Raw genomic sequence first — 26157 nt, forward strand, 5'->3', positions numbered from 1 at the left:
CGGGGCCGGATCGAAAGGACGGGCTGGGATTGGGTGTAAGGGAGTCGGGCGCGGCGGGGCCGGATCGAAAGGACGGGCTGGGATTGGACGGAGCGGAGCAGGGTGGGGCGCGGGTGGTCGGTACGGGATTGGTTCGAGCGGAGCCGCCTCCGGTCCCCGCCCCTGACATGGAGCCGGGGGGCTGCGCTGGGGAGTGGAGCCCAGTGCTGCTGGGGGCTCAGCGCTGTGTTTTGGGGGCTCAGCAGCAGCCCCCGTGCTGCTGTTTGGGACAGGGAAGGGGAGGCCGAGTGCCTGTTCCCAGCCCCCAAACACCAGCTCAGGGGTCAGTGGGTGGGGGTGAAAGTGAGGGGGGGGATTTGGGGAGCTGGGAGTTGGGGAGTGGGATGGGGGTCCCGTCACATTTGCCCCCAAAGTGCGGGACGCTGGCATGTACCAGGCCAAACTCAATGAGATGATAGTCTCTGGGCGAAATGGCGCTGGGGGGGCCAACGCTTGATTCAGGACACACCAGTCGAGGCGATTTGGGGCCAGTTATGACAGCTCCTCCTGATATTTGAGTGATGATGGTGATTGAATTACAACCTTGTCAGCAGCCCCAGCGCTGCCGTGAGAAGAGGAGCGGCTTGCAGCTGGAAGGATGCGGAGCTGGAGCCGGAATAAAGGTTGTAGAGCTGGGACTGACATAAAACCTGTATGGGGGGCTGGGGCTGGAGCGAAAATACACATAGCGGGACTGGGGCTGAAATAAAGACTGTAGGGCTGGCTCTGACATACACAGCGTGGGGCTGGAGCTGACACGACACGGAGCTGGAGCGGAAAGACCGACTGTGCCGACGGAGCCGGAGTAAAGATTGTGGGGCTGGGGCAGGAACACGGAGCGTGGGGCTGGAGCTGAGACACCAGAGAGCTGGAGCTGAAATACCAACTGTGTTACTGCGGCTGGAATAGAGACCCTGGGGCTGAAACAGAGACTGCGGGGCAGGAGCAGAAATAAAAACCTGTAGGGCTGGCTCTGAAATACACTGTATGGGGCTGGAGCTGACACAAAGGCCCTGGAGCTGTGGCTGAAATCGAGAGTGCGGGGCTGGAGCTGGAGTGGAGACGTCGCAGAGCTGGAGCTGGAATAACAACTGCAGGGCTGGGGCTGGAATAAAAACCCCAGAGCCAGGGCTGGGATGACACAGGGCTGGAGCTGAAATAAAGACCCTGGGGCTGGAATAAAGATTGTACGGCTGGAGAAGAAACAAACACAGCAGGGCTGGGGCTGAAACACAGACTGTGGGGCTGGAGCTGACATGATGCAGAGCTGGAGCTGGAATAAAAGCCACGGGGCTGGGAAGAAATACTGCCTGTGGGGCTGGAGCTGAAATAAAGGTCCTGGGGTGGGGGCTAAAATACCGATCATGGGGCTGGAGGGGAATGTAGAGCTGGAGCTGAAAGAAAGACTGCAGGGCTGGGGTTAGAGCTGAAATAAAGACTGCAGGGCTGGGGCTTGAATACTGGGCCATTGAAGCTGGAATACTGACTGTAGAGCTGGATGGAACGGGAATACTGACCCTGGGGCTGGAGAAGAAATGACCGAGAGCCAGAGCTGAAATAAAAACACCTGATCTGGGGCAGAAAGATGGACTGGAGAGCCGGAGGAAAAGCACAGCACGTAGGGCTGGAGCCAAAATACCAACTGTCGGGGTAGATCTGGCTGCAGAGCTGGAGCCGAAATCAAACCTGTGGGGCTGACATAAGAGGAAAGAGGGAGCCTGGGGCCGGGGCCGAGACCCCGGCGGCGGGGCAGGAGCTGAAGCACTGCAGGGCTGGAGCTGAGACCAAACCCCCGGGGCTGGGCAGAAACCCCGGGGCCGGGGCCGGGTCCCCCCGCCGGGCTCTCGCCACGGGACCCCCTCCGACCCCGGCCCCGGTGGCCGGCACAGAGAAAGGGCAGGCCCGGAGCCGACGAGGGGAAGGGGAAAGGAAAAGGAAAGGGAAAGGGGAAGGGGAAGAGGAAGGGGAAGCCGGGGCCGCCGCTGCGGGAAAACCGGGGCCGCGCCCGGAACCGCGGGAACAGAGAGCGCGGGGCGGTGGGCGGAGCTTGTGGGCGGGGAGATGGGCGGGGCGAAGCGTGAGGGGGCGGGGCAAGCCGAGGGGTCCCCGCCCGCGGGGCATCAGCCGCGCCGGGCCCCCGCCGGGTGCCGGGGCTGTCACTTGTCCCCTTCCAGGGGGGATCCCCCCCAAAAAACGCCCTCCCGAAGGAGTTGTGGTCCTTCCCTGGCTAAGCCGAAGCCCCCTGCACCCTGCTCTGCCCCCCCGCACCCCCCCCCCGGAGCGGTGGCCGGGGGACACAGCTGGGATTCCTCTAGGGCGAGGGGACTGTCCCCAGTGTCACCCATGAGCGGGGCAACTCCCAAAACGGAGCTCCAGGGAGGGCTGAAATCCGAGCGGAGATGTGGGGACCCCCCCCCCCCGAAGAGCTGGGGGGCTCTGGCACCCCCCCGGCCACACGGCAGGGACGGATGCTCCCTCCCTGGCAGGGCACCCAGCCCAGGCGTGTCCCCAGGGTGCCATCGCAGAGGGAGCAGCACGGACGCGCTCTGTCCTTCCCAGGCTTTATTTATTTGACTCTCGCCCCACGCTCACACCGAAGCACGGGCGCACCTCCTGCGCCCCACGCCGACAGCCAGCACTGCCCCGGCCAGCCCCACACCGGCCACCACGCAGATCAGCCCTGTCACCACGCTGGGCACCACCGTCACCCCACCTGTAAAACCAAGGGGGGCTGTTAGCGCTTGGCATCGGGGCCGTGCCATCGGCCGCGGCCGGCGGGGACTCACCTTGACCTCCCTCCCGCCGCTCTCCCACAGGCCCCGGGTCCCTCGAGAGGAGCACGGGGCCGATGACCACGTCGGCTTCGGCCTCTTTCCCTAGGGAGGAAGGAAGGATGAGGCGGGCTCATCCCGCAACCCCGGCGTGTCCCCTCCGTCCTCGTGGGCACCTTACCGTCGGCATCGTGGCGGCGGAAACGGCGGCCGGGCCATCGTTCCAGGGGGTTGAGCCTCCGGGATAGAGCGGGGGACTCGCAGTTGCCCGTCTCGCAGCAGCTGCAGATGTCCCGGGTGCCTTCCACGGGTGCCCAGCTGTAGCAGGGTGGGAGCATCGTCACCGGAGCCTCCCACCCCGGCACCCACAGAGCATTCGTGCCCCCCAAATCTGGGTCCGTGATGCATCCCCGTGCCACGCCAGAGCTGCGGGATGCTGGTGGGGACCTGCCCCATCCCGGTGCGGCGGCTACTCACGTGTTTCTGGCTTTGTTGAAGGAGCAAGCCTTGTTCAGGGGGTCCGGGGCTTGGTCCGCTGGGGTCACCTTCAGGTGGCAAGTGATGTAGATCTGCGGGAAGGGCAAAGGAGAGAGGTGGGGACCCGCTGGAGGGGGACACCGGCTTGGTTTGGGGCTGGCGGAGGGGGGGACACGCAGCCTTACCAGGTTCCTGGCGTCCCCCGCGAACCTGAACACGTCGATCCTGAAGCGCAGCACGTCCTCTCGGGGCCGGGGAGTGATGAAGGCAGAGCTGGTGTCGTCCGACCTCCCATCAACCAGGCACCTGGGGTGGGTCGGGGAGGGGGTGTCAGCATCCCGGCGGGTCCCTGCTCCTCCGTGCCGCTGCCGGCGGGTCCCCAGGACTTACCCGTTGAAGTCGATGATGGCATAGTGGGGTGAGGAATCGGTGCCGGGGCTCAGGGCAGCCACGCAGCTGTCCACGAACAACCGCAGCGGCACGTGGCTCTCAGTGCCCACCTCTGCTTGGATGTTGAGGATGTCACCCAGTTGGAAACCGGTGAAGGGTCTCTCGGCACTCCAGTCCTCTGCAAGGCAGCGCCAGGGTGACAAAGGCAGGCGGGTGTTTGGCTCTGGCCGTCCCCAAGCTCCCGTGGGCCCAGAGCCAAGGCTCAGCCCAAAAGCAGGAGTGCTGGTGTTTGCCACGGGGTAGGTTGGCTTCCCCAGTGAGGTGCTGGGTCCCCAAGCTCTCCCGCACTGGGAAAAAGATGGAAAAATCCCCGTCCGCAGCTCAGGATGGCTTCCCACCTACCGTTCATGAGGCGCAGGGAGAACACCAGCCTCTCCTCCGCCGACAGCATGGAACTGAAGGGAGCCCAGGTAGGTTGGATGGCGTTGCTGGTCACGTTCTCCCTCCTGGGCAAGGACCACCGCGCATCAGGATACGGCCCTGTGCTGGCCCCTGGGGACTGGAGTGGGGGGTACCGAGGACGGGGAAGCCTCACCTGGGGTAATGGCACTCGATGGGGATGACAGCGGGGTTGCTGCGGATGATGACGGGGTTGCTGGCGGGGCTGGGGTCGTAGTTGAGGAGCGTGCGGTAGATGAGGGAATCCGGCGTGATCTGGGCAGAAAAGCGGTGAGAGGCCAGTGGCGAGGCCACCCCACCTCCCACCACCACCGAGCCACGTAGCCATCCTTTCCCAACTGGGAAATGCCGAAGAAATGGGGAAAAAGCTGGGGAAAAGGGGATGGAGAAGGAGCCCCGCTCCATTCTCAGCGAGTTAAACTTCCTAATGGGCCAAAACACGAGTGAAATGGGTCTGATGTGGGGTCTTTGCACCATTGATGTGTCTCTGGCTGAAAAGGCAAAGCAGCTTTGGGGAAGAACCACTCCGGGTTGGGGGGTAATACCCACTCATCCTAGGGTATTCCTCAATGGTGCTCTGCGTCCGGCACCCAGAGATCCCCCGGCATCACAGGGGACGCCCAGTGCACGGTCCCACAGCCCGGAGCTGCTCCTGGGAGTGGGGGGATGCCAGGCGGGATGCCGGGACTGGGGGAAGGACCGCTGGGAGAAGGTCTTACCTGGACGATGCTGCCGCACTCGTGGAGGCCGGCGGTGAAGGTGACGGTGTTGTGAGCGGGGTTCAGCGAGGAATGCTTGCACGCCGCCGGCCCCAGCGTCAGGTCGGCCGCGTTGACGAGGCGGCCGGTGCCGAATAGGTCTCTGTGCACCGTCACCACCAGCTGAGCCTCCTGGCACTGCACTGTCACCGGCTGCCGGCTGGAGATGGCTCGAGATTGGGGGTCCTCCACCCAAGACCAGGCGTGGGGGTCTGGCTGCACCCCCCGTCTCGCCGGGTCACCCCAGGAGAAATCCCAGGGTGGGTAGGCAGCCACCTCACCCGCCACCCAGCAGAGGAGAGCGAAGATCAAGCCGCTTTCGGGTCCCATCCCTCCTTCTTCCAGCAAAGCCCGGCACAGAGAGCTGGGGCTGCTCTTCCAGCCTTTATATCCCCATCAGGAGCGGGAGCCGTCCGCCCCTGGGCTCCCGTTTGGGGACCAATGGCACCCAAAGGCCAGCCCTCGTGGGTGCGGGGAGAGGGGGGGCACGACCGAGTCATTTCCAGGGTGCCGGGACCCCCCCCATTCCTGGGCTGCCCAAGGCGAGAGAAAACATCCTCGTCAGCCTCTTTGGGGAAGTTGTTTATAAAACTCAGCAGAAGCCGGAGACGGGGAGGCTGGTACAAAGAGACTTGTTTAGGTTATAAGGTGATAAGGGGCTTTTCAAGGCTGCTGGGGAGGTGACAGGAGCAGGGTCCGTGATCCCAATCCGGGTGCTTCCCGTCTCCCCCGCGGGGACCATCCCTGCCTGGCGCCATCGGCTCCCCTGGGACTTTGGTTTTCCGCTCGGATGCTGATGTGCTGGGGAGGGGGAGGCGGTCAGAAGCCCGTATGCTCGCAGCTCCAGCCCAAACAGGGGCTTTACGGGTCCCCCTGCTCCTCAGCAGGGCCGGGAGCGGGACGTTCCGTCAGCAGCAGCTGATGGAGAGCCCTCACTGCTGACACGAGCACGGCTGTTCTCAGCCGGGCCCGAACAACCCCCGTTTCAGCCTTGGCGGTGAGGTCACTAGCTGCAGAGCCGCAACCTTTCTTTTTTCTCTCTGCTGCCTTTCCACAGCTCTCTGGGTTGTGCTTGTTTTGGTGCCTTCAAGGAGATGGGCTCGAGGTCGAAGAAGCTGGAGGAGAGGTGCTCCACTCATCGCTCCCTTCTCCACGCCGCAGCACCCCGGTTTGTATCCCACCCCCCCACAAGCAGGGCTGGGCATTGCCCAGCTCCTCGCAGCTGGGGAACAGGGAAAGCTGCTTAAAAATAAACCCTGTATGTTTTCAAGCCTCATTATTGGAGTTTCGGTCTGTTCTTTTGAGCACCTTTAACTCTTTTTTCCTGCCAGGGCTCTGCAAGCATCCTGTTGGCTCCATACGAGAGATGCTTTGTTTCATACCCAAATCCCCCTCCATCTTTCGGGATGTCCCTGGCAAGCCTTAGCGACAGCAGAAAGCCTCTGATTTGGATGTTTGAGCTGGAGCAGCTGAGCCATTTCTGGGAAAATGGAAAAGAAACAGAAAGTTTTGGGGGCAGATGTCAGGCAGCCCGCTCCTCACAGAAATCCCACCCGGCTTGGAGCTGGGACTGGCTCGTGCCTGACTCAACATCCCCCAAAACCATCTGTGTGAAGCTTTACGGGCCAGTGTAAAACCTTCCACCTCTCCCCCAGGAGCCGATGCCCCATCCCTGCTGCTGTCAGCGGGTCCAGGACTTCTCCTTCATGTTTAAAATACCTTGAGACTGGCACTTGTGTAGAAATGCCAGGGATTCCAGCAGACTGAGCCCCATGCGTCAGCGAGATAACGGCGGCGGGCGATGCTGAATCAGTAAATAAGCGGCTGTCCCTCTCCCGGGGGAAAGCATCGCCGCTCGGCCGGGTCCTTGGCTGCAAGGACTGCAGGAGATGCCGGCTCTCACCCCATCGGATCCCAGAGAGCTGCAGCTCAGGGGCCAGCTCTGGGGTTAGGTTGTGGGTCTCTGGGTACCAAGGCTTGATCCCAGCAGGAGAATAAATCCCTCTGACAGGTCACCTTGTGTTTACACAGCTCAGATTAGCAGAGGTGAATCCCGGGTGGAGAAGAACGCTGACTCGGGGTAGAGGAGGTGTTTCTCTATGCGCAAGGGGATTTCTGCTCCCAGGTTAGCCCTTGCCAGGACCAGCTGCCCCATCTTTATTCCAAGCACGACACGACATTGGCCGTGGACCAGCACAGTTGGGAAAGAGTGTGAATTCATTTTTTTTGGAGGAAGCAGAGACCAGAAAGTCCCAGGGCACTGGACAAGCACAAACGCCAGTCTTTTCCCTCCATTGTATAAAGGAGACTTTAAAGCACATCTCATTTTTCCTTATAACATAAAGTTTTAAGTCAAAAATCTCTCATCAGACAGCAAGGTCAGTGCTGCCGTTGAGCCTCGCTGGAGCCGGGGATGCTGCCCGGGAAGGGGCAGGAGCTGCTGGAGGTGAAGAGCTGCTCTGGAAAGCCAGAGAGTGTTTCCCCATCCTTGTAGACCAGATTTGGCTGATATTTGTCTTCCTGTTTGGAGCCAGCTGGGGTATTTTTGTTGAAAGGCTGCAGGGCAGCTGTGCTGAGTAGCATAGAGAAGGGTTTTCATTTAAAAGGCACCTCTGTGGGTCTCAGCAAAGCAGAGAGATAGTCCCTGCTCAGAGCACATTTGCCAAGGGATGGTCTGGACACTGAACATCTAGAGAAGATGCTGATCAAGAAGGAATCAGGTATATGAAGGTTTAACACGTGTCAGCAGTCACAACTCATGGTCTGGGAGGTTCAGGTTGGGTGAAGAAATATTTCTTCTCCAGGAGAGTTGTGCAGCTGTGGGCTGGGCACACAGAGGTGGGAGAATCTTCACCTACAGACGTTGCCAGCCTCAGCCAGGCTGATACATCTGGTGTTGGACAGGAGACCTTCTGAGATCACTCCCACCCACGTTTCCATGTCCTCCTCCTCTCCCTTCTGCCCCAAAAGCTGATAGCTTGCAGGTCTCGGGGGCTGGTGAAGACTTCTCCCAGCTATTCCCCCTAAAAGCTCCTACCCCCCACCCTGCTGCGAGACAAGGACCAAACCCTCCCAGCAAGGGTCAGATTATATGGATGAGGAAAGAAGCCGTGCCAACAACCCCAGCCCAAAGTCAGTGCAGCTCCCCCATCCAACCCAGAACTGACCTTTTAACTGTGAGGGAAGGCTAATTTGCTTTTAGAACTGTGAGCAGCCAAACTGATAGCAAAAGAAGGGACAGTGGTTTAGGTGACCCAAAGTCTCCAGTCCAGCTTGGCCCCTTGTACCAAAGAGATCCCGGTGCAAGGTAACATCTATCAAAGGACATCTGGCTGAGGGTCTCCAGGATGCTGGGTGACACCCAAAGACATGCTAGCTTGTGCAAGATACCACTTTCCTCCATCCTCCATGACCAAGAGAGCTGCCCAAGCTCCCCTGGAGCAGGCTAAGAGGTCACAGAAGTCCTCCTGTCCCCTGCAAAACCAGCTCAAGAGGTAGCCACGCTGCAAGCAAGCCCCAGCTCCTCGCAGCTCTGAGTTTTCCATGAATCCAGCCACTTGAATTTGCTCTGACAGCAAACTCCACAGCCTGAGATGTTCAGCTGGTCCAGTTCCCAATGCTGCCTAAAGTGGGAACCTCTCCCAGCCAGTGGAGAGCAACAGATCTGGAGTTTGGGGCATGAACATATTGCCTTTACAGCTACTCCGCTAGCAGAAGAGCCCAAATTTCACAGCACCAGGAGGAAAAAGCCAACGTGACTCAGGCATGTCAGAAAGCCCCTTTCGGGAGGGAGGGGGGAGTGAAGGCAGAAATTCCAGTCCCTGCCCCAAGGACTGTTTATACATTTCAGCCAAGGCTTGTTACATATAACTGTGTAAACAGTCCTTGGGGCAGGGACTGGAATTCCTGCCTCTGTCTGTCCCAGGAAGAGCCCGACCCACCGACCCTGAAGTCATGCTCCCTTCCTCATCCACCAGAGCTTGATTTCTTTCCCAGAAACAACTTCAGGCAGGAGAAGGGTGGTCCAAGTTCTGTTAAGCCCTTAGCTCCACTTGGCTTATTGAGTGAAGAGTTACCAATAGGGAGCAGACCCAAGTAGCTCCACAGGAAAATAAAATGGTTGGAGGCTAGAACACAACTCCATTTTTCTACAGACAAGAAAACAGAGCATCTGGGTGGTGATTTTTTGCATCAGTTCCCAACTAGGTGCTCTGCAAGAAGTTCAAGGGGGTGTAGGGCTGTACAAAGCTCTGCTGAGGACAGGGCTTCAGGAGAACAAGATACACAAACCAGGCTTAGGGAGACAAAGCAGCACAGTTGAAGTTAGCATGAAGATTTGATTTGTCTGTCTCTCCAGTCCTCCAATTTATTTTTTTTTAATTGGACAGACTGTAAAAGTTGAAACCAGTGACTTAAACAGGGTTGCTGGGTTTCCAGCAGACAGTCAGAGCTCCTAGAACAGCAAGAATCAGGATGACCAAACCAGCAACTGCAGCCAGCTCCAATACCATCCACAAGTGACCTGCATCTAGGAAGGAGAAGTAAGGAGGTGGTTACGGCCAGAGCCAGGACCTGCCACACAAGCCCTCCCCCTTCCCTGGGCTTGCCCTACCTTGTGATGGCATCCTCCTAGCTGGGTGATCCTGCCAGCTGTGGATGAAGAGAGGTCCAACCGCAACATCTGCTTCTTTCACCAAGGGATCTGAAAGGGAAGACTCAATTTGAGCACTCAAGCTCATTTGACCATCTAGCTCTCCCCAGTCTCAGATTAGCACTGAGGAGCCAAGAGGTAGCGAGGCAGCTCCAGCCACCCAGCTCTGAGCAAGTTACCATGATGGTGACAAAGACCAAGAGGCACACCGAGACATACCGAGCTGGGAGGGCAGTTCTCTCCGGGCACGTCCTCCTTGCCACTGGGAGGGAGCATAGAGCCTCCTGGAGTGCCTGGCCAAGCCACAGCTCCTCATCTCGCAGCAGGAGCAGACATCCCGGCTACCTTCCACAGGAGCCCAGCTGGAAGAGAGCCTGGTGACCAGCCCACCCCGTGGTAGGAATCCCTCACACGCTTTGGGGTCTCCTAGGAAAGACCAAAACCCTCCCACCCAGATGGCCAACACCGGCTTCCTGAAAGGTGACACACCAGATGAGAAGCCCAAGCTCTTCACCTTGAGCAAGGCGCTGTTCCGACTACTCACAGGTTGCTGGCTTTGTTGAAGGAGCAAGCCTTGTTCAGAGGGTCAGGAGCCTGATCAGCCAGGGAGACCTTCAAGTGGCAGGAGATGTAGATCTGGGGAGACCAGGCAGAGCACAGGGGTTAGGCTGCCATTTACCTTTATGGCTTTCCCATGCACCATGAAGTTGGTCTCCAATGGGACCACCAACTCCCCAGGACAGCTCAAGGCCCTCTGCTTCTTTCGAGCCACTTAAGGATTCGGCTATTGAAGCCCATCAGAAGAGCTTGTCTTGACCAGTATCAGAACTGGTCTCCAAGGAAGTTCCTTGCCTCAGAGGCCCCTGATCCAGCAGCAGTAACACAGGGTGACCACAGTCATACATTACTATGAGGCAGTTGCCTTGGGAATGCAATTCTAGACAAAACCACTCTAACTTTCTTAATGGAGTGAGGCTATAGCCCCATCTAGACAAGGGACTTCACTTGCTTTAGGAAGGATTTACCAGATTGCTGGAGTCTCCTGCAAACTTGAACACATCTACTGCAAACTGAAGCACATCTTGCCTTGGTCTTGGGGATATAAAAGTTGAGGTGGCATCATCCAGTTGGCCATCCACCAGGCACCTAGACAGGAAAGTAAGGGCCAGCAGGATCCCACTGTCAGAGATATCCATAACCTGCAGAAAGGCATCTCTAAAGAAGGGCATAGCTCTTACCCACTGAAGTCAATGAAAGCATACTGGGGAGAAGAGCTCCTGTCTGGGGTTGGGGTGGCCACACAGTTGTCCACAAAGAGCCTTAGAGGTGCATGGTTCTCCGTGTTGACACCAGCTTGGAAGCGGAGGACGTCTCCCAGTTGAAATACAGTGGAGACTCTCTCACTGCTCCAGTCATCTGGAAGGAGAGAGGTCACTGGTCACTCATGAATGGGAAGCCAGCTCATGCTTCACTGCTTCCACCCAAGGAAACCCCAATAGGCACAAGGCCCTGGGCACTCACCAAAAACACGCCAAACCCCAGTTTTTCCAGGAGCACCAGGGTGATACCAGCACCGGCTTTGCCACGTAGTGCCAGCGCAGCCACCTCAGAGTGCCCTGCACCAGAGGAGACCCTCACCCAAAACCTACCGTTCATGAGGCGCAGGGAGAAGGGTAGCTTCTCCTCAGAGGAGAGGGTGGAACGAAAGGGCACCCATGTGGGCTTGACACCGTTGCTGCTCACGTTGTCCCTCCTGGGGAGAGATGCCCATGGTTAAATGCTCTGTGGCAGCAGAAGGGCTTGCTTGGTACTCATCTGCCCTGGCTCACCTTGGGTAGTAGCACTCAATAGGAACCACGGCAGGGCTGGTGCGGACGATGACAGGGTTGCCAGCAGGAGTTGGCTTGTAATTTAAGCTCGTGCTGTAGACCAGAGCATCAGGGGTCACCTGGGGAAAAGCCAAGACGCATTATCCAACCATTAAGAGCCCTGGTGCTTGGCCACACACACAGAGCAGCACGTTTAAGCCTGAAGACTCAGTGCTGAGATGGTTCTCCTGGTCCATCAGCCAGTAGTAGCACTTGCGCTGGAGGCAGGCGAGGGGCACTCATCCTGCTGCAGGGATGCTCTGGCTTACAAAGCTGCTCCACCCTGTCCCAGGACAGTCTCTGGTCAGCAGCAGAGCTGGATGCAGAGGTGCTTAAGCTGATTCTTCTTGGTTTTTCTTCTAGTTTCCATGCCCCAGAACAACAGACAGGAAGGTCTGTCCCCCAGGATATCAGAGGGTGACTTCTGTTCAGGGGGATTTAATGAAGATATCTGCTGGCTGGAGGGGGGGGGGGGGGAACAGACCTGCTCACCCTCAGGGCCCCACACCTCTCCCAGGAGAGAGAGGCCACTTCGAATTTAAGTTTTCTGTGAAGTAGCTTCATGCTACAGTCAAGCAGCAGTAAGCAGCACCCAGCTGCCTCCCACGGTAAACATCCACTGCTGGCTTGCTGCAGTGGCTCGCAGCACCCAGTCATCTGGGCTCCACCCTGGAGGTGGCAGCAACAACACAGAAAGTCCTGGAAGACATAGCTACCTCTGTATTCATCAGGAAAAAAAAAAAAAAAAAGCAACCTCTTGCATGCCCTTCCCTGCTCACACAGCCCCAGAGCTAGCCCCTGGACTAGACAGCACAGCTTCCACTGACCTTGAAATGCAGACTGAGATGTTCAGCCTCTAGGAAAGGTTTTGGAACATTTCCCTGAGCCCAACTACACCACAGCCTCCTGCCAGTCTCAGCACCCCAAAGCGGTGAGGTGCAAACCAAGAGGCAGACCCCCACCCTAGGGTTCCAGCCCCCCACAGCCTTACCCTAAGGGTGCTGCCACACTCGTGCAGCCCAGCCACGAAGGTCACCACGGTCTCAGCAGCACTCCAGACCGCAGGCAGGCAGGCATCCGAGCCCAGGGTCAGGTCCGCAGCCCTGACCAGGCGCCCCGTGCCAAAGAGGTCCCTGTGCACCGTGACCACCATCTGCGCCTCTTGGCACCGCACGGCCACGGGGTGCAGCGGGGCAGCAGCCTGGAGCTGGGAGACATCCACCCATGCCCAGGGAGAGGGCTGGGAGAACGCACGGGGCTGCCCCAAGGAAAGATCCCCTCCATACCTCCATAGCTCTGCCTCCCCTCTAATGAAGCTCCAGGGGTTGGAAGCAACCACCTCCCCCAAAACCCAGCAGAAAAGAGCAAACCCCAGGCTGCTTCTAGACCTCATCCTGCCTGCCAGGGTCCAGCACAAGGAGCAACTGCTGCCCAGGGACCTTTTATAGCCCACATCTCCCACAGCCCCTCCCACCCCAGGTGATGCTCGGCACACCTCCCATAAGGGCAACTGGCAACAGCTGAGAGCACCCAATTCCCTGGGGAACCCATGGTGGTGGGCTCTAATGAGGTGCTGGATTGGGTCCCTTGCCCACAGGAAAGATGTTTGCTGTGCGGCTGACTGCAGTTTTTTCCTCTGTTTTTTGGTAACAACCAGCTCTGTACGATCCATGGAGATGTGTCCTACCTCCAGACCATATGTCCCACCTCCAGATCATGGGGTCCTTCTGCAACAGGGTCGCTGGGGGATGGCGTGGGGAGTGACACTTTCCCAAGGCAAACCCACTCTTCAGTTGCCCAAACTTGTCACTGTCCCCAGCTCCTTCAAGGTGGTGATGATCCTTATGGAGCCACTCATCATGTCAAGGACAATTGGGGATTTCCACGACGTGAAGGACTCATGGCTGGCTCTTCGCTACCAAGCAAAAGTTGATTTTTTTTCTGAGGACAAAGGGGAAGTTTAAACTTGAATCAAGTGGAAGAATAAAAGGAAAAGGGGGGATCATGGAGGAGATCCTCATCGGTTGCCCTGAACCACATCCCTGCTCCTGCAGGACCAGACTCCGCACGGTGGCGTCCGCACCGACGCGGCCACCCATGTTTCCTTGTGTTTCCCCGTGCTTCCCGGGATTTTAGCAAAAGGGAGGAAAATGCTTGTGCACACATGGCTGTTTAACTGTTACCTGAACAGACTTGTCCCCTGGAGCCACTGGCTTCTTGGGCAAGACTGGCATTGAAATGACTGGTAGTAAAATAATGAATAGAATAATACTTATCAGGAATAATATTAGACCTATTAGGTATTAGAAATAATAATTACTTCTAATAGTTATTAGAAGCATCAGACGTGGGGCAAAACGGTCCCCATGGTGTCTGGGCAGTCCATCCCTTCCTGGGATGCTTCAGCAGCAGGTTGTCCCTTCCACGGTCCCCAGAGGTAGGGGACCAGGGCTGGTTGACCCAGCGGAATCACCCTGCAAGCTTCCTCATGCCTGGTTAGAGGCAATAAATCAGGAGGAAAAGCAGTTTGTGTATTGAAGTGACACCGGGGAGGAGCACGGCTTTGGGCAGGAGTCCTTGTATGGGGTTTTAGGGACAGCACAAGGATGTTTGCTTTGCCCCTGCCTCTGGGTGAACACTGGTGTCCTCATCGCTTCGCTCGCACACGCAGGTGAGGACCAGGTGAGATGCCCACGAGTTTCAGGCGATAGCTGTGGCTGAATCAGGCTGTTTTGGCGTGATCCAAACTGGATAGCTGCTGGCAGGACAGCTATGCACCATACGAAGGGAAATGACTCGGGTTGTTCCCATGGGGAGCAGGCTGATGGGCTTTCTCGGCACCTCCCTGAGCAAACAGGACCTCTTGGTGCTCTCTTGCTTGTCTTCAAGCCAACGCCTATCTCAGGGATAGCTGCACATCTCACGTACATGGGTCATCCTGTGCTCATTGAGCTCACCTCGCCTGCGTCATGGGCTCAAGGGGTCATGACACTGCAAAGCACCCATCACTGCAGCACCCACCACCCTGCACATCTGCCTTTTTGAGCAGGTGGGTATTGTGGGAACAGGGAGCAAAAGGAAATCATTTGCAATGCACCACAAATTAGGAAAATTATTTATTTCTTCTGCATCTGTAGGCAGGCGCAGGAGCCAAAGAGCAATGAGGTGCATCCCCTGATCAAGCAACTCCCTGGCTGTCTTTGAGCTTGGAAAGCAGGGGGAGAGGTAGGAAAACCATACCCCTGTGTGCCCACTTAGGAGGTTCATATCCCAGGCTAGAGGGGTCACATCCTGCTGACTGAAGGAGGATTTTAAATTCTTCCCACAGCTGTGTCCCTGTGGTGGTGCAGACCCCCTAGGCCACGTTGCAATGTCAGGACCAGCCAACACTGTGTTCTTGTTCAGCTCTAAGTGCAGTGTATTGGGACAATCTGGTACTTTCTTGTTCTGGCTACAGTACAGTGGGTTAGGACGATTAGGCACTCCCTAACCATACCTAAAACTCCTGTTGCCTGGATCATGGCCTGCCCTGGAAGGTGCCAGAATTACCTGACAAGAATTGTGGCTAGAATGGAAATATACCGACCAAAGTCAATCATCTCGCGATCCTATAAATAGCGATCCTAAGTGAGACCCTTTGAGCTCCCTGGGATCGCAGCAGGCTGTGACCCGGTATCTCCCTGAGTTGGGACGCCTCTCAGGGTAGATTTCGTGAGGATTTCAAAGAGTAGATTTTGCGAGGATTTCCAAGATCATCCACTGATAGATGCCGATGAAGAAGAAGGGGTCAAAGATTGTCTGCTGACAAATGCTGATGAAGGAGAATAGTGAGTAATTTATTACAACTAAATTTCGTGACGTTTCAAAGATCATTTGGTACCAGTAGTTTACAATTGGCAGAGAGAGAAAAATCTTGATCATAAGTTAACCTCTATTTCTGTGTTTGTGTTTTTGTATGTGCAATTAGATTTAGGAAACTTTGTAGTGTTGATTATAGCAAATTTTATTAAATCACTCTGCTAAATGGCTGATGATTAAGTATTGTTAAAAATCATATAACCTAATCTTGTGATTTACCGTAATAGCGTTAATAAATCTTAAATTGCTGCTACCTCAGAGTCGTGTAGGATCCATAATCACTCATTCCCCAGCACATTGGCATAGGAATTCAGTGAGGGATTTTCCTTACCCTTTGTATCCCTTCCATTAAGCATAAACCGTTGACCAAGTCTGGGGCTAAGTCTGGATCCAGCTGCACCTAGACTCCTCTCTGAAAAGGAGTTTAGAAAGCAAGGTGATCCATTCTGAACGTCACGACTCAACGAGAGGTTTTCCTTACCCTTTCTATTCATTCCATTAGACATAAACTGCTGTCCAAGTCTGAGACTAAGTTTGGACCTAGCCACACCTAAGCTCCATCAGAAGTTTAGAAAGCAAGCGGGTCCATTCTGAACCTCGTGACTCAACGGGAGGGTCTCCCTTACCCTTTCTGCGTCTCCGGTCTCTGTGTGAATCATTCTAACTTGATTCGAATCGATTTTCCTTTGTATGTTTCTTCCACGTAGTGAGTAATAGAGTGAACCTTGCCATCGAACTTTGTTAAATCGCACTTTTACAAATTCACATTAAAATCGCCTTTTGCTAGTACCTTTGACGGTGATTCTTGAAGTGATCTAAATCACTCATTCACGACAGTCCCACACAGCAGCTCACAGGAACAGAGCAGCTCTGCCCAACCTCCTTCCCAGCAATGACCACCATTCTTGGTCCTTCCAAACTAGTTTCCCCACCTGCTGTTTCTTCAGCTGACTTTGGATTCCACTGACCCCCCCCAAAAAAATCCAGACCAGAAATGGTTCGAAAGATTTCTCCCAAGAGTTGGCTTGATCCATCCAGGGGGGAAACAAAGGCACAGTGTGGCTGCAGGCTGTCAGATCAGAGCCAGGACATCTCCCAGTCAAGCTGGTGTCCTCACCTCTTCACCTTAGACCAAATTCAGGTGAGAGAGGACAGCAAGAGACTGTCACACCCCAGAGACCCAGACTCATCACCCCAGGCAGGAGCAGGCAGAAAATAGTGAAGGCAAAACTACTGATGTGAGCCAGGATTTGGCTCCAGGACGCATTGCCCATGGGTGAGAGGGGAATGAGTACTGGAGAGGCGCCGGCATCTTTCAACACTCTTCCTCGTTCTTTACGGCTCCTGGAAAATCACTGCCTGCCGGGGTCTTCTGGCTTTCAGCCGACTTCTCCTGGCGCTGGAAGTAGACCTTGACCTTGCTCAGGTTTTGGACTTTCTTTTCGGTGCTGTGCCGGCAAGTGTTGATGAGACGGCACGCTTTCTGGAGCCCCTTCTCGGGGTTGTGCTGGTAGCAGGACCGGAGCTCAGAGAGGCCGATGTTGTGGGCGGCCAATGTTTGAGCTGACGGCTTGGTGAGGAGCTTCTCAGCCAGCAAGGGCTGGAGGGAGATGAAGGACTCCAGGTTGGCTTGACTGAGGATCAGCCTGGGTTTCTTCACCAGGTCGACGTCCAGGACCTCGCACAGGTACTTCACCATGTTGGCGTTCTCCATAGAGCTGCAGTCACCAAAGTGCCACCAGAGGTAAGTGCTGGCCAAGTTCTTCAGCTTGTAGTTATCCCTCTTGGGGATCTCCTCCTTAATCAGGGGCAAAATGTCCAGGAAACCATACACGACAGAACTGAACTCCTCTTTCTTGTTCATGACCGTCAGCGCATTCAAGAGGGTGGGAAAGGGGAGTGACCAGAGACCAAAGCCACCCAGGATGGGCCTGTGGACAGTGCTGAGGTGGCACAGCAGATTCCTCAGACCAATCTCGTAGACGCTATTTTTGGCCATCAAGCTGGACAAATATTTCATTGGCTGAATCAGGACTGGGAATATTTTCTCTCCATCTACCACCGTCATCTGAATGCTTTCATTTTCTAGAGAAGAGGAAGGGGAAGGGAAAGAGGATGGAGAGGGAGGAAAGGCAGAATTAGTCTCGTATTCAGTAGGAAAATAAAACACTGATTGAGTTGCTCAGCCTTTAACAGCCTTCACCACTGATGGCAGCTGGGGGACTGATCCACCATTTCACCTATCTCCACCATTCAGTCACACCCTCAGCTTCCAGCATCACTCCCCCCACCAGGACCATGAGGGCTTTTACAGCTTTTTGAGGGTGGACTAAGGAGAGGGGCTTGAAAAGTAAAATCCACCTTGCCTAAGAGCGATTGGCCCATGGGAAGGAGAAGCAGGGGAGCCCATGTTGACACAACAGTGCAAGGGCTGGTTAACTGACTGAGCGATCTCAGAGAAATCTCCCCGTGGCCCTGTTGGCTCCACGTTCCTCCAGATGTCCTGAAACTCAAAGGTAAGGCCTCTCGGGAGCTCAGGATATTGTCCTCTCCCTTACATAGCCAAGGTCATGGTGGACATACCTGAACTTCCACCCCCTCCCCGCAAAAAAGAGACGCTGACAGATGTGGGGATCTGAGCTGGCTGCAACATGGGACCTCCCCGCTTAGGAACTTACTCAAAATCTTCACGTCAAAGAAGACCAGGGATCCTTGTCTTGTGTCCAGTGTGTTCTGGCTGCTGATGGGAAGGCCCAGGTAATCTTTGCTGGTTTCCTCATCGAGGATGTTGCTGAGGTCACCTAACAGACTGGAGTCCTGGAAGAGCACGCAATTTGCTTTCAATAAACGTCACAGGAAGAACCAGGGCAGCAGCTCTGGGCACTCACGTGTCCTGAAGGCTACCAAAGCTCAGAGATCTACTCAAACTGCCTGCTGGAGGACATAGGGTTTAATAAGCCCCACTGGTTGGTCATGAAGACTTGCCTCCTCCAGCACCACAAAACAAAGTGACATGCATACTCCACGCACGTCCACATGGGACGGCTCGCTTGGATTCTTCCCAACTGGCTTTCTGCTCAAAAGTGACAGGGAAGTTGGGGCTACCCAACATCTCCCCTCTGCAGAAGGGATGCAGGGAAGGGAAGGGAAGCTTCCTATTTCTAAAACCTCTTCTGAAGAGCTGGTCACCAGCTTTTGGTCACGCAGACCGTCATGGGAACTGCTCGGTGCTGCAAAGTAACAACAAAACCCCATCCATCCATAGCCTCAAAGAGGAGGTGAGGTTTTGGACTGCCTCTTCTTGCTGGCCTTCATTTTGACTGCTCATCACCTTGGCATCACCAAGATGGTACCTACCAAGGTCTCCAAGCTGCTGGGCAGCCCAGTTCCCCCAGAAGTGGAGAAGAGCTAGAGTGGATTTATTTTGGCACTCAGGGAAGGATTTCCTAAGTTCCTTACCAGGCTCTAAGGGGGATTATGGGATGGACCTGAAGGTCTGGAAGCACCAAGTGGTCCAGTCTTCATGGCTTAAACACTGAGCAATGCAGGGCCAAGCACTGAAAGCCCTTTAGCTGCACTCACCATGGACTCCTCATCAGTGCTGTCATCCTCAAAGCTGTCCAAGCAGAGAATATCGCTATCTGCCAAGGTAGGAAAGACGTGTCACCTTTCAGATGTGGGGCTGTCCACGCCTGCGGTGAGTGCCAGGGCCAATGGTCCCCCGATCGGCATCACCAACCGTGCCAAAAGGTGGCCCTGAACAGCCAGCAAGGTGGGTGGGGAGCAAGCAGGGAGCAACCCTGCCCTCAGGGTCCACCTGCAAAAGGACTGATTCCCCCTCAAGCCACAGATACCGAGTACACACTGGGCAAGATCCTATGGGGGAGAGAAGACCAAAATGCAGCATCACGTAGCCTAAGAGTATGCAAGCAGTTTAAAGAACAAAGTCTAGTTCTCCATCAATCTCCATCAAACATCTTGTCTTTGAACAAGACAATGCGCTGGGACATAACTATCCTCCTGGGAGGTCTATGGAGATGCCTCAAACTGCCCTGCCTCGATGCCTACACCCCATAAAGTCTACCCATGGCTTCACCGGTCTGGACACCCCTTACCTGAATCGTGCAGCCCGCTGTTGCCATCTGGCACATCTTCCAGCAGGCTGTCCTCCTTGGCGAGAGTCATGGGAGACACCGAACAGCTGGTCCCAAGCTGGGCCGAGCAGCTTGGCTGCTGTGGCACCGTCTGGTTCCACCCGTCGTCATTGTTTTCAACCTTCACCACCTTCACCGGCGACGTCAGGACATTCGCATTTTGGACTTTCTTCCTCTTTGCAGGGGTGGAGGTGGAGATCTAAGTATGCAAAGAGGAGCCCGATGAGCCTGGTGAGAGCAGCCCTGCGTGGTCAGGGATGGAGATGTCCTTTGCCACCGGAGCACAGCCGAACAAGCTTGACCACATGCGTTTGTCCCTGCCCAAAGCAAGTGCTCCGCTTGCCCAGATGTCTCTGCTGCTCTGAGGTCACCCAGCACCATGCCCTCATTTCTGGCATGAAGCTATCCTGGGCTGTGGCCACTCCAGCCGCCTCGGTCGAGGTCCCCTCTCTGCCTGACAAGGGTCAGGAAAACTTTCTGCTTTGCTTAACGGCTGCAAAGGAGAAGATGGGAACCTCCCCTTCCTGAGCTGGCAGAATGAATCATCTTTATCTTCCTACTTCAGCCCTGAGGCTCCCAGGCTCTACAGGGCTTGCTGGCAGGGCTAAGCCCTTCTGATACCAGGCTGGGGTGGCTGAGGATGTGCTCTGCAGAGGGGCAGCCTGGGGGTCCCCAGCCCCGGTTCTGTGATGGCTGTTTTGTCCCAGGCAAAGGCAGACAGGTCTGATGCTAGACAAGTCCTTCATGCACTACGGGACTGGAAACCAGAAGAGAGCTTGCCTTCAACATTGTTGAAAGCCACTTCTGGTTGAGTGGGGCTCTGCCCTTCTTGGGGAAGATGTGTTTGGGGGCCCCAGATCCATCACAATCAGTTGCAGCATCTCTCCCCCACCAGCCCCAGATGTGGGCAGGGCAGGCTGCAGGCAGGAAAAGACTTGCAAGCCATCGTGCCTAGGAGAGCTCTTTACAGCGCATGCAGTGGCACGTCTCACCCTGAGATGTTTGCACCTTAGCCAGCAAGGTGCCTTCAAGGAACAAAGCCTGCCCTGGCTCTGCAGCCCTATGCCCAGCCAGCTTGGCTGATCGCCTCTTTCAAAAGAGAACTTGGAAAGCAGCAGCCAAATGTCAGAGCTCAAGCAACCTTGCAAGGACTGGGTGCAGCCCCAAATTCCTGCTGGGTAATGCCACGAGGCAAAAATCCCGGAGCAATCCCCACTCTCACCTGGTGGGAGTTTTCCATGGCTAGAGCTGGGGCGGCTTCTGAAAGAAGAAAAACACAGCGAGCTGAAAGGAGGGCAAGCAATGCTGGGGACGTCTGAGAGCAGCAAAAGACGACTCTGCAGAAGGTACAGGTGGCTCTGGGGCCACCTCCTTGGGGGGTCACCTCTTGGAGATGCTCCTGAGGCCAAAATCCAGCAGCGAGCTTGCAGGCCGGGCTGGAGAAGTGCCCATTCTGCCTGGCAACCCAGCAGCTCATTCAGTCCCTCTTGCACTAAAGCCTTCCCTCCAGCTCTCCCATATGGGTTTGCTGCCCTCCCGCCCATCCCAGACCCATAAGCCAGGAGGTCGCACGTGCTGGGAAGGAAAGAAAAAAGAAAATTAGTAGAATCATGCTGTTCCTGAGCAAGTTATTGCCATGCAGCGGTGAGGGTTCATTTGCAGGGGAGATGCTGCCTTCCCAAACCCAGCAAAAGACCAATGCACGGTTCGTCCTGGGAGGATTTATTGGCATAACAAGGTGAGATGGAGACCATGGTCTCCACAGGGACCTTTAAAGGGTTTTCCAAGCAGCTGCAGTCCATGGCAAACGTTCTGGTTTACAGATCCTCACTTCTTCCTCCGCTTCTGAAGTCTGGTGCTGGGCTTCCCACCACGCTTGCCCCTGGTGGGGTGCCTTGATTTGGGGCATTCCCCCTCGGAGGCTGGGTTGGAGGCCTCCAAGCGTGATGGGCTGGCAGGGGGGGTGGCAGGAGGGGGTCTGCTGGGGGAAGGGGCCGTGGCAGCCGCCGGGACCAGTGGTTCATGCTTCTGCAGAGCGCTGGGAGAGAATAACTCCAGCATGTTGGAGGGTAGTGACGGCCAGTCCACGTCTGCGGTGGGGAGGTCCCATGGGCTGCCCACAGGCTGCAGCAAGGGTCCCACGGCAGAGGCAATGTTGGCCAGGGAGTGGGACATGGCCTGGATCTCCCGGGTCATGGACACCAGGTGCCTGTTTGCCCTGTGCTGAGCTTGCAGGAGGCGATCACCGATCTTCAGGAGCTCGTCCGCCTGCTGCACGTTGGACCTGGCCCAGCCACCCAAATCTTCCTGCAGGGAGGCCAGAGAATCCTGGACGCTCCTGGGAAGAGGCACAGTGTCCCCATGGGCTGACCCTGAGTCTTCCTCTGCTTCTTCATGCCTCTGCATCAGAAGGGCTGGAGGCGTGGGTTGGGTGAGGGACATATCCCCTCCCTGGTCTGGACAAATGTGTCCTCTGCCGATGGAGGTGTCCAACACGGGGGCACAGGGCTGGTGGTGGGCTGGCAGTCCCCTGGGGAGACCTCTGTGCGGTTGGCAGTGCTCCCCAGGAGGCTCGAGGTCGAGGATCGGGGTTGTCTTGTCTTCAGATGGGGTGTTGTGCTGGGGAGCGGAGGTACCTGTTGCAGGGAGGGGGGCTGAAGGGAGCAGGAGGGGAGAATCAGGGCTCAGAGGGTCCTCCCAGCCTGCCTCGGTGGGGTGGAGAGGCGGAGGGAGGATGCCTACCATGCAATGGAGACACAAGGAGTGGGGTGGGAGGCAGCTTGTCCCCAGGAAACCCCAAGCTCCATCCAGGACATCACCCCTGGGCTCTTCTATGGGCTGTCCATAGCCCACGAGCTTGCCCTGGGGAGCTCAGTGGTGGACGCCCACAGAGGGCCAAGGAGGACACTGGTCATAGCCCAGGTCTAAAGACAGCAGCAGGGGGATGGAGCAGAAGATCCTGCAAAGTCTCTTCCTCCCATTGCTTTGTTTCCCCCCATTTTCTGGAAGGATGCTACCACCTTCTGACCAAACCCGGATCCTCCAGCACACCATCCCTGCACAAACCACAGATGCCAAGGCCTTCGCCATTCCCAAACCACCAGCATCTCCACCACAGCGCTGCTGCCGAAGAGCTGGGGGAAGACCTGGGCAAACCCAGCAGCGGTCACGGACCTCTTGCCATCCCTGTTGGCGAGCGCTCCCGGGGAACATTTCGCCTTCCCAGTTGGATACGCCATCCCAAGGTGTTGTTAATCAACAACCCAAAAGGGGAGTTGCCCCAGAGGGTTGTGGACAAAGGTTGAACAAAGACAAACTGGCTGGAGATCTGGGGAGCAGAAGTGGTCAGTGGGCAGCAGGACACTAAGGCCTAGAGGATGCTTATGACCCCTGAGGGACCTGCACATGTCACCAGCACAAACATTCCTCGGAGAGGATGCAGAGCTGATCCAACCCTTCCACCTGTTTCCTCCTTGCCAACGCCAGCCTCTGCGAGCCCCTCTCCACGCACCCCCTTCTCCAGGTGCCGCTGACCTCCCTTGTCCTTCAGTCCGTGGCACAGCTCCATCCCAAGCGATTCACCATGTTCCCTCCCAGTACAACTGCGTTTGCGGGACTGCCGTACTCCGCAAGGGCAAGAGACAAGCATTGCTTTGGAAGCGATGGATGCAACAACTGCATCCTGTCCTTGGGGGAGGTTAGAGTGTGCCCACCGCGTGAGCAAAGGCTGGAGGCAAAGGTCCGTCAAGTCCCCATGTGGAAGGAGACTTGAAACCCATGGAGAATATGGTCTAACCAGGGATTAAAACCTTCAACTCTGCTTTCAGTCCCCCCCTCCCCAGCCCACCTGGCCAAGTGCCTCCTCACCTGGGTGCCCCATGACACGGTCTACCAGCGCCTGCAGCCTGGCTCTGCACTCGGCAAATTTCCCAGACTGCGCTCGGTCCCCGGCCGTCGACGTCTGCAGCCGCTGCAGCTCCTCCAGCGAGTCCTTGATGAAGGGCTGCATGTCCATCACCTCCTGCTCCGTGGCGTAGAGCCTCATCTTCTCCACCAGCCGCTCGCCCGCCTCCATCCGCCGCAGCACCCCTTCCACGTGCTGCAGCTCCCTCGCCAGCTCCCGCCGGCCCTGCTCCTGCCACGCTTCCACCAGCCCCAGCAGCTCCTCTTCCTCCTGCCGGATCAGCCGCACCAGCTGCTCCACGCGCTGCCCGATCAGCTCCCGCATCTCCCGCTGCGCCTCCTCCAGCCGGGCGGCCTCATCCTGCAGCGCCGCGTAGGTGGCCTCGAAGCCGCTTCTCTTCTGCTTCAGCTCCTGGTTCATGGTGCCCAGCTCCTCCTGCCTGCGCTGGGTCTCGCTGTGGATGTCGCAAAAGGGAGCGTGCTGGCTGTCCAGCAGCGCGCAGATGCAGCACACCGGTTTGCAGCACTTGTTGCAGTAGATGCTGCGAGGCCAAGCACAAGCAAAGCAGTAATTTAGACTGTGCACTTTGCCATTCATTCATTTATCAAATTGCAAATTCATTCATTCATTGAATTTAAGTTACCACCACGTTTGGGCCAGGCATTTGGTTTTATACTCTCCCAATTGCAAAAAAATATGTTGGTTCACTATCTCCACAGAGTTTCTGCTCCTCTGCTGGGCTGGCAACAGTCACTGTGGTGACTGTGCAAGCATTATGGTAGACATTCATCGACACACCGCAAGGGCAGTGAAGAGCCTTTCCATGAGCGCTTATTGGGGTTACGTGTAAGAATATAAGACCAAAGAGTATCTTATCTCCATAAGATGCCTAAGGCAAGAATATAAGAAGCGGAGAGTGGAGATCATCATCCATCCCTCATGTAAGTCCTGGTAGCCTTGGCAAGCGGCGGGCTAGGGACACACTGGCTAGCATCAGTGCTGGCCTCCACGGATGCTACAGCCCCTTCCCTCTCGCTTGGACTTTCCCTTGAGGGCATTTAAACCTTGTCCTGCATTGCACCCCTGCTGTTCCCCAAATGGTCTCCAAGCTGGTCTACCACCATCAGCAAAACACATCCTTCTCTGCTGTCCATCGTGGCAGGTGAAGCAACAGGCCTTCTTCTTGCTGAGCTCCATCAACTCCCCCCTTCTTACCCTAGCAAGGAGCACCCCACCTACTCCCCTCCCTCGGTCTACCCTGTCCCCACTCTCCCATCATCAGCTCAAACCCGGCTTCATCCAAACCCTCCTTCCATGCCCTACAGCCCACAGGTCACTACTTTCCACCCGTCTTCTCCACGACATGGTGGCAATCAGAGCAGCAGAAGGACAGGGACATCCTGCTCAATTCCATCATGGACTAGCCCAAAGAGATTTGCGACAAGAGACCACCCAGATGGGGACAGACGTTAGACCTACCTTACAGTCTGGTTTTTGTGGGTCGGGTTAGAGCAGGACAAGTTACCGGTCCTCCTGGAGCCCTCGAGGAATTCTTTAGCAGGCCCTGCCCTGATGTCCATCACCCTCTTGGCTTTGTGGCTCTCCCTTTTCAGGTAGCGCTGGTGGGCCTCGAAGCACTTGGTGCAGAGGAACTCCTCGCACTCGGAGCACCAGAACTCACCGGCTTTCTTGCAATTGTCGCAGAACAAGTCAACCCCGTCAACGATCTTCTTGTAGACCTTGAGCCTGGCCTGCAGGCTGGTGAAGAGCAGGTTGTCCATGTCGGAGATGCCGCTGGCCTGCGGGATGGCCGTCTGGCACACGGGGCACTGCCCAATAACCTTGTTCTTGCTCAGGCAATCGAGGCAGAAGGTGTGGAGGCAGGCGAGGAGCTTGAGGTTGGGCGATTCCTGCCGGCAGCCCTCGCAAAGGATGAACTGGAAGTCATCTTCCAGGAGCTTGGAGAAGGAGGGAGAGAGGAAGCGGACTGAGCGCTGGGGTGTGTTTTTAAGAGCTTCTGAAACCACATCTCGAGGGGGCGGGGGGGTAGGTGACCTGCAAACCCTACTTGGAGCAACCAGTGAGCAACCGCTTCCCGCCAGCGATGCCCGTGCATGGTTGTAAGGTTGGATGGCTGTGGTCCGTGGGGCTGGGGGGGGCTGCAGAGGGGCAGTGTGGAGGATGGGGCATGGAGGAAGCATCCAAGGACCACTGGATGACACCCTGGCAGGGTGGGGACCACCCTCCCAGCCATTCCCCCCCCCCCCCCCAGCCCAGTCCTCTTGGGGGGGGGGGGAAACACCCCAAACCCCTTATCCCCATCCTCCCCCCCCCCGCCCCGAGGCCACTCCATGGGGCCGGGAACTTCCTGGTGGCCCGGCCAACCCCCCCCCCCCAAAAGCCCCGAGCCCCCTCCTGCACCGCCGGAGCCCACCGCCCGCATCCCACCCCATCCATCCATCCATCCATCCCCGGACCGGCCGGCGCTCACCCGCGGGCCGGAGCCGGAGCTGGCCATGGCTGGGCGGGCAGGACCGGGAGCCCCCCCCCCGCCTCCACTGCCTGCACTTTCGGTTTCTTCTGCGCTGTAAATAACTCCTCCTTCGGGGCGGGAGGGGGGAGCCGCACAGAGCCCGCTCCCAGCCCCGGTTACACCCCCCCCCCCAACACACACACCCGAAAAAGAGTTTTCGCAGCCGGCTCAGCCCTTCCCGGAGGGAAGAAATCCGGAGGGGACCCCAAGACCACCCCTCCCGAAAGGTGTTTTCCCAAGGAGCAGCATTCCCCCAGAAAATGGAGGCAGGGCCCCAGTGCCCTGTCCGGCTCCG

General features: G+C 56.7%; 3 protein-coding genes across 5 annotated transcripts; all 3 read right to left on the reverse strand.

Moving 5' to 3' along the window:
• Positions 1-2627: 2627 nt before the first annotated feature.
• LOC115341936 (zona pellucida sperm-binding protein 3-like) lies at positions 2628-5239 on the reverse strand. The gene is made up of 9 exons (XM_030015571.2): positions 4856-5239; positions 4273-4391; positions 4080-4183; positions 3678-3855; positions 3473-3593; positions 3288-3379; positions 2992-3128; positions 2826-2915; positions 2628-2752 (listed from the first exon to the last, which is right to left on the reverse strand). The coding sequence occupies exons 1-9, from the start codon at positions 5222-5224 to the stop codon at positions 2628-2630; spliced, it is 1335 nt and encodes a 444-aa protein (XP_029871431.1). The 5' UTR covers positions 5225-5239.
• A 4067-nt stretch (positions 5240-9306) lies between these two features.
• On the reverse strand, positions 9307-12806 carry LOC115341285 (zona pellucida sperm-binding protein 3-like). Its single transcript, XM_030014003.2, has 9 exons — positions 12405-12806; positions 11375-11493; positions 11195-11298; positions 10784-10961; positions 10571-10691; positions 10090-10181; positions 9765-9907; positions 9507-9596; positions 9307-9422 (listed from the first exon to the last, which is right to left on the reverse strand). The coding sequence occupies exons 1-9, from the start codon at positions 12804-12806 to the stop codon at positions 9307-9309; spliced, it is 1365 nt and encodes a 454-aa protein (XP_029869863.2).
• Positions 12807-15228: 2422 nt separating this feature from the next.
• Positions 15229-26127, reverse strand: LOC115342201 (protein PML-like). Of its 3 annotated transcripts, XM_030016187.2 has the most exons (8): positions 25821-26127; positions 24809-25287; positions 23293-23870; positions 20648-20685; positions 19387-19624; positions 18854-18912; positions 17950-18088; positions 15229-17356 (listed from the first exon to the last, which is right to left on the reverse strand). In XM_030016187.2, exons 1-8 carry the CDS (start codon positions 25845-25847, stop codon positions 16587-16589), a joined length of 2328 nt encoding a protein of 775 aa, XP_029872047.1. In that variant the 5' UTR covers positions 25848-26127; the 3' UTR covers positions 15229-16586. The 3 variants fall into 3 exon arrangements, with proteins under 3 accessions (XP_029872047.1, XP_029872049.1, XP_029872048.1); XM_030016189.2 differs by lacking the exons at positions 15229-17356; positions 17950-18088; positions 18854-18912; positions 19387-19624; positions 20648-20685 and adding an exon at positions 21132-22061 and having other exon boundaries at positions 25821-26124; XM_030016188.2 differs by lacking the exons at positions 15229-17356; positions 17950-18088; positions 18854-18912; positions 19387-19624; positions 20648-20685 and adding an exon at positions 21132-22079 and having other exon boundaries at positions 25821-26124.
• Positions 26128-26157: the final 30 nt, after the last annotated feature.

Source organism: Aquila chrysaetos, chromosome 5, assembly GCF_900496995.4.
Source record: "Aquila chrysaetos chrysaetos chromosome 5, bAquChr1.4, whole genome shotgun sequence".
NCBI classification, from domain to species: Eukaryota; Metazoa; Chordata; class Aves; order Accipitriformes; family Accipitridae; genus Aquila; species Aquila chrysaetos.